General features: G+C 45.0%; 1 protein-coding gene across 1 annotated transcript in view; it reads right to left on the reverse strand.

Annotated features, from left to right (window-relative positions):
- Positions 1-7,500, reverse strand: part of gas7b (growth arrest-specific 7b) — a 38,665-nt gene that overhangs the window by 10,214 nt on the left and 20,951 nt on the right. Inside the window, exons 3-5 of the mRNA XM_084485541.1 lie at positions 4,858-4,935; positions 2,316-2,398; positions 929-1,013 (exon numbers count right to left, since the gene is read on the reverse strand). Of these exons, the coding sequence (XP_084341667.1) occupies positions 929-1,013; positions 2,316-2,398; positions 4,858-4,935 (246 nt within the window). The remainder of the gene's footprint in view (positions 1-928; positions 1,014-2,315; positions 2,399-4,857; positions 4,936-7,500) is intronic.

Genomic DNA, 7,500 nt, shown 5'->3' on the forward strand with positions numbered 1-7,500 from the left:
GAAATAGTTAGAGAGAGAGAGAGAGAGAGAGAGAGAGAGAGAGACAGAGTGAGTAACAAACAGTCATCACATTATTCTCATCGGACCTGCTAAAGCAAAACACAACCCATCCCACACTGCCAGAGAGTTCCAGAGTGTTCAGGGCCCGAGGATGTGATGACCGGGACATAAACTACCCTCTGTGGGGTAGTTTCAACATCGACACACACACACACACACACACACACACACACACACACACAAACACACACACACACACACATATAGAGAATGCAACACATGAATCGAAAAACACACAAATGGAAAAGTCCCTATTGTCGACTACTTCAGCTTCATCGTTAGAAGCTTGAGATTCACGTCATTAACACTCACAATGGGGCTGGGAATCAAAGGGTGCTAGTTGAAACGCTGTGTGGAAAAAAAAAAAAAAAGTGAAAAACAACTTGAAAGCAAGCTGTCTCGCTTGCGTGAAAGCCGGGGCGCTGCTGGGTAGTACGCGGCGCTGGTCGAGGCTCTGCGCGCCCCATTGGTCCAAACGGGAACAATGATGTAAACGCTCCGACTTTTTCCGCTGATTATTCCCAACGCGCGTCGGAGCAGAACTCTTCTTCGTTAGATGCTATCCGCTCGGCTTGTCAGATCCCCTTTAATTGTTGTTCTTCCAGGAAAAACTAAATCCAGGCACCCAACACTTATTGAATGTGAGGTCATAGGAACAGGACAACACTATAATACTGACCTATACTATTATTGTATGTGGTGTGTTTGTTTTATACTGTATTTATATACAGCTCAGATTCACCAGGCAGGACGGCACAAAGGTTGTCATGTGTGGTGAGCCGGTGTCTGGTGGTGAGTTTGTGTGTTTGTGTGTGTGTGTGTGTGTGTGTGTGTGTCAGTGTGAGTCGGTGAGATGATGTGGGGGGGGGGGGGGGGGGGGGGGGGGGGGCGGTACTCACGGTAACCGTGGTTTCCTTGCTCTGCTTCCTGGTGGGCGACACCGATCCTGGGTTCTGAGAAGAGAGGAGGAGCCAGTCGTTGGGCACGGCGTCTCCGCTTTCCGACATGATGCCTACACACACTCACACGCCCTGCTGCTGCCACTTTCTGGCAATCGGTTCCCTCTCGCACGCCCTATCCTCTCTCTCTCTCTCTCTCTCTCTCGCTCTCTCTCTCTCTCTCGCTCTGTCGCTGCAAAGCAGACACGCAGAGCTCCATGTGTTTCCCTCCAACGCCTGACTAGTTTACTGTCTGCCAATAAGCACTCTGGGTATTATGTGTGTGTGTGTGTGTGTGTCTGTGTGTCTGTGTGTGTGTGTGTGTGTGTGTGTGTGTGTGTGTGTGTGTGTCTGTCTGTGTTTGTGTGTGTGTGTGTGTGTGTGTGTGTGTGTGTGTGTTGCTATCCAGAGTGGGCGTGGTGCTATATATCTCTGTGGTCAGAAATATATCTCTCTGTGGCTGGGACTCTCTCTCTCTTTCACTCTCTCTGACACTCTCATTTAACATGTATGTGTGTGTGTGTGTGTGTGTGTGTGTGTGTGTGTGTGTGTGCATGTGTGTTCATGCATTCTTGTGTACGTATGTGTGTGTGTGTGTGTGTGTATGCATGCATGCACCCACACACACACACACACACACACACACACACACACAAAAACGTTCACCATGCTTTAGAAAAAGATTGGATGAACAAAAATAATAATATTAATAATAGTTTAACTAAATTAAATTACTAATTATAACTCTGTTCTGATAAAAACATTAACATAAACTTTGATATCTCTATCGCTTTCGATCTCTTTCTCTCTCTCTATTTTTTATTTTGAACGGAAACTGCGAGCACTGCTTTCGTGAAACCACTTCCCCGTGCGGTGTGACGGGTGACTCTCAGGTACCACAGAGCCAACCTTCAGTCGGCCAACTGGAATCAAAGTGGAATTCTTTGTCACAGCAGCACCACAGCCCACCACGTTCAAGAAAACAAAGAAGACAAACAATGTCCGAGACCTAGAGTGTGTGTGTGTGTGTCTATGTGTGTCTATGTGTGTGTGTGTGTGTGTGTGTGTGTGTGTGTGTGTGTGTGTGTGTGTGTGTTGTAGCTACCTGGATACTTCATACTTTAACATTATTAATAAGACAGTATCAATTTAGGAGCTGACACTCCCAAGCACAAAGAAACAAGGGGAGTAGCCACAGAGAAGACCGCCGAACTAAGCTGTAGCGTTGTTGTTTACTTCAGGTGTTTCCTGGGTTTGTGTCATGATGTTGGTTACCGGGAGCAACCGGGGGAAGCAGGGGATGAGGAGGGGTCGTACCTGTGGCTCGTTGCTCGTCTTCCTCACCAAGAGGTTGTGTTCCGGATGATGCAAGGGGCTGCCACCAGAGTGAAACCCGTTCACTGCAAAAAATAAGAGCGGACGCAGAAGAGAGGGGGAGAACATACGAGTATTAAAAGAGTGGTAGAGACTCCCCCCGACGATAACAAAGAAAGTCTATTTACGGCTTCAAAAGCACAATTGGTTTTCAAGAAGCGTATCCCTGAAAGAGTGACGTTTTTTTCATGCTTACGACTTGGGGATCAGAGAGGTTTTTGCACATGCGTCTGCTACATGTATCTATGCTCCATATGGCGTGTGTAGCATCTGCCTGCCATCCACAGCTCGGGAAAAGGAGAGCATGTTAAAATGTTATATATGAATATGTTATAAATTATTATGAAAGGATATCAGAGACTGAGCGCACAACAAAGGGGTAGAATTGAGCTGCTACATGAAACGTATTCGAACGACTAAGAAGAAGTAAGGAGATAAGGACATGAGTTTGTGGTGATGTGCAGTCAGTCGAATTTCTGTCGACGAGTTCCGACGCGACTTAAACTTAAGTTATTCAACAACCGTCTGAAGAGATAAAGGTGCACACACTCCAGGCACCTCTCTAGGCTGCTTCTACGTCTGCATTTCGGTTCAACCCGTTGAACTGTCTAACAGTTCACCGGTTCAACTATTCCTTTAAAAACTGAATTGCAGGCAGAGCACCAGTGAGTTCGGTCAGGGACAATTGAAACACACACATGCAGTCAAAACAAGTTGAGGTCAGGGGCATCTGGTTGGCTCAACCCGCTCATTGTAGCAACCCTTGTTTTATTCCAACCTTTCCAGCTATGCTACATCATGTCATTGCCTCTCTTTCAACCCATTCCCCTGTCTCTGTTCAATTTCCTGTCCATAAAGGCACAAAAAGCCCATAATAATGTCCACAAAAACAAACAGAAGCTGAATCTAACTTAAGCTGCACTATTATTGGCTTGAGCTGGGCCTAATTTTAGCAAGGATTTTATATGACATTTATTGTTGTTTTTTTGGTTTCCAGCCCAGAACTCATTATCCTCCCTGAAATATCCTGATTACGTAACAGAGAATGGGCAGAGAATCTCTGCTCTGAGAGAATGAATAGATAATTCTATGATATGGATTCAGAAGTCCTTGTTCAAATGCATGCCGTGCCTGCTGCAGCCCACCTCTGAAACACAGCAAAGCGTATTTTGTGTGGCTGTTTGTCACTCTTAAGGAGTCGCACCAAACTGGGGAAGACAGAGAGGGCCTTCAGCTCCACGGTCAAGACTACTGATAAAATTAGTCACAGGAAGTGTGTGTGTGTGTGTGTGTGTGTGTGTGTGTGTGTGTGTGTGTGTGTGTGTGTGTGTGTTTGGCGGCGGAGGGCGGGGGGGGGGGAGGAGGGGGGGTCACAAGCTTTTGTGCGACTGGAATTTTTCGAAAACGCTTTCAGCCTCAGGGGACGAGAAGACGAGGAATAAGAAATTGAAGGAGAAGAATCGTCATGGGAAAGAGTGAGGGAACTGGCAACAGGGAGGGGGAGAAATGGTTTAACTATTTTGACAAAAATGTATAAAGTTGATAAATTCTAAGGAAATTCTCTGTAAAATACGGGGCTCGGCTGCACATGGCTAAAATGATAAGGCACGGCAAGGTAACTTTATTTATGTAGCACTTTTCACACACGAGGCAGGCTCAAAGTGCTTCAGCTAGAAACATCATCATAAAATAAAAAATAATAAAATAAAGAGATAAGTGAAAGAAAATAAAGGCCAAGTAAAAAGAATGAAAGTGCAATGAATTAGTGCAACTGAGGAGTGTGAGTTTTCTATTGGCTCGGATTGTGACATGCGTTTGACCACGCCCCTCGCACCTGCTCCCACGGAGCCCTGTGTGTCCATCACATTTTCTATTCCTCAAACACCATTTTTTTTTAATCCCCTGGGCGGAAGTTCTTCTGCTAAAGCGGTAAGCTTACTCACCCCTTAAAATCTCTAGCAGTCTTATTACACCATGTTACTGCTCCGAGGCCCCCAGGACTAACAAACAGCTGGTTGGCCAGTTCACTTATCAATGAGCCAATCAGATCCTCAGGGATCAACTCACATCCATTCTGCTTTTTTCCCCGCACATTTTTCCTAGATTTGGGAAGGCTTCCTATTGCAGATGTCATATCACTATCAGAATCAGTATCGTGTTCACCCCCTAACTATTCAAGTTCAGTAAGGACACCAGCTTTGTTCCAGACCGTAAACCTAAAGTTTTAATATTGGATCCAGCAGTCATTCTTTGTTATGGCAGAACTTCTTGGGGGACACAGCATTGGGCCTGGGTTGTAAACCAAAAACAACCTTGTTTCCTGTTTCGTTACAGAGATATTCTACCAAAGAATACTCATTTTGTGCGATTGGATGAAGCTTTCAATAAGCAAACTGCTTCAATGGCCACAATGCAACATTCTAATCGGTGACTTCATGACTTAATGGTGTGTGAGATATGGTGTGAGGGTGTTTCACTGCAGTACCTGCTGGGAGGGAGTTCTTGTGTCTCATGGAGGATTTGGGAGTCCCCGGTACGCTGGATGGCCTCTCCCATGTGGTTTCTGTTAGGAGGTCATTGACAAAACATAACATAAGATAGGATAGCACTTTACGAAGCACAGACAGGAATTCCGGGTATCACAACAGCAAGTACCGGACTACTACAAATAGAGAATTGCCAATTTCCTTTTTGTAGCATTATTTGTTTTACAATGTGGTCTCTATACTAGCTATTAAAAGTAACAACAAAGATACTTTGTTACTAGATAAAATAAATGTCCACATATCGACAATGGAGATTAACAGTATATACGACATAATTGAAACAACACATAAACAACCTATATTGCGTAGGTGACCTGAAGGAAAACCAAAACTTCCCCCTTCAACCTATTTTTTAATGAAAAGCGATGAGGTAGGTAACATATTATTGATATGGAGGGATCCTTGTCCAAATCTTGACCTAAATGCAAACAAAGTAAAACAAATGTAGGATAAAATGTAAATATGGACTCAAATATCCCTCTATTGGTTAGACGCATGCTATTGCATTAGTCACACGTTATTGGCCATTTGGGGTTCCCAGATAATGTCAATCAAAACCTCTGACTACGCCCACCAAATCAGATTGGAGAGAGTGGGAGTGGCTTGTGCAAGAGGGCAAACGCCTGCACAGCAGAATAGCCCCGCCCCTTTATGAACAGTGATTTGTCTACCAAGAAGGTGGTGATTTGGTATTTGGCAGAATTTGATGGTGGACAAGCTCAAACGGCATTTTTGGTTTTCCCATGTCCAGTATGTGGTAGATTATTGAGAAAACGTTAATTATGTTTCATTAGATCATAAACCGACTACTTATATGGGTTTCTGTTAATCCTAATTGCAAATTGTCCGCACCTGTGCAAAGCTGGCGCTCCGTATATATAATAAGTATCGTTAGGAAACAAAAGGAACATTCTTGATTTCACTTCATTTAAATCCTTATTTAATCTCCGGTTTTTGGTGGCCAGATGGAATGCTTTTGGTGAACAACAATGATGCCGACTCTCGGGGTTAGGCCTGTAAACTGTTTGCACGCCCTCTCTACCGCCGCTCTTCACCCATTCACACCAAACGTAACCGCTGAAAAGAAGAAGCCGCCGCAGTAGACCAGCCCACTTCCACAGCTCCCCTCGCTGGTATCGCCGTTTGTTTCAAGGGGAGATTTGAGGGCAATCAGCCCCTTTTCAGTGTCAACACGCGCAGATCGACGGAGGTGGAGAGAGAGAGAGAGAGAGAGAGAGGGAGAAAGAGAGAAAGAGAGAGAAAAGAGTGTTTTGATTTCATTTGGGTGCTTCCGATGACTGGTGGGCCGGGGCTCGGTATCAGAGCCGGCAGATGTGGTCCTAAACGGCTCACATGACAGAAGGGCGGCAGAGACCGCCCGCCGGTCCTTCAACCTTTTTTTTTTAGTCTTACAAAGAAAAAAAAAAAGCCCTCTTCAACCTAATGGGTCTATTCCTCTGCGTTAGCGGGTCGTTAGGAAATCAATAACCCGGGAGGAATAGGGATATCCATGCAGAAACAGACGTAATCTCTTTAGCACACGGAAATTGTTTTTCAATGCGCTCGCTTTTCCGGAGGGTTTAGTACAGCAAAAACAATTTATAACCCCATTCGATTTTACAGTGAATGCTCAAAAAGTAATGCTTATAATACTCGGAGACTGAATACGAGGCAGGGCGCTAAGAAAACATTTCTATATGTGAACCCTGGAAAAAAAGTTGGGTAACTAGGCAACTGGGACTTGAAAATCCGAGATTTCTTGCAGTGTTTCCCTTCAAAAAGAAAAGTTTACACAGGTAAGAAGCAGCAGTCCCACCTGCCATGCCCTCTGTCATTTCAAGCTGCTAATAAAGTTAAGGTTGCTTTGAATTACACAAGCAAATGTGTACAGTGTGTGTGTGTGTGTGTGTGTGTGTGTACGTTCACAATACAAACAAACAAATGACACAGTCATCTCAGATCCATATCAACATCAACTGTGATTGACATACTGCACATATATCAGATCATCGTCACAGAACCTATATACTATTGACGGTTTGATTATTGGTGTATTATTTTGATAACAATAAGCGTGCTGTGCTGTATGTAAACATATCAATGCCTGGTGAAGCTCCCCGATGCGTGTTGTGATAATAAATGCGTCCTCATTGGCGGCTGGTTAATGCGTGACGTGGTTCTCTCTCTCCCCACGCTGCCAGCTTGGCTTCGGCTCTGCTGCCCACCAGACGCTGCGCGGGATCGCCAAGCCTACGGGCGGCGGTCGGATTGGACAAAAAAAAAAATGTTGTCCTCCAGGCTTGAGACTTCCATGTTTTATAAGCGGCCATATGACGTTGTGCGCCGTTCCACGAGCTGCCTTCTGTCGCTCAAGACGAACGCTGAGGCTGTCCACTGTCAGAACTAGACCAAACGACTTAACTGTGAGGAGGACTTCCCATGTACTTCCCCCCCCCCCGCCTCAACACTACTGCTTTAAAGGCGCAGTGGGTACGATTCAATCGAGAAATAATAAGAGTTGAATTTTGTGAGGAATGGAACAGCCATCCGTCAGTTATTGGTGAGTGAAATGCGCGGGAATA

This window comes from Micromesistius poutassou, assembly GCF_964030765.1.
Source record: "Micromesistius poutassou genome assembly, chromosome: 21".
Classification (NCBI taxonomy): Eukaryota; Metazoa; Chordata; class Actinopteri; order Gadiformes; family Gadidae; genus Micromesistius; species Micromesistius poutassou.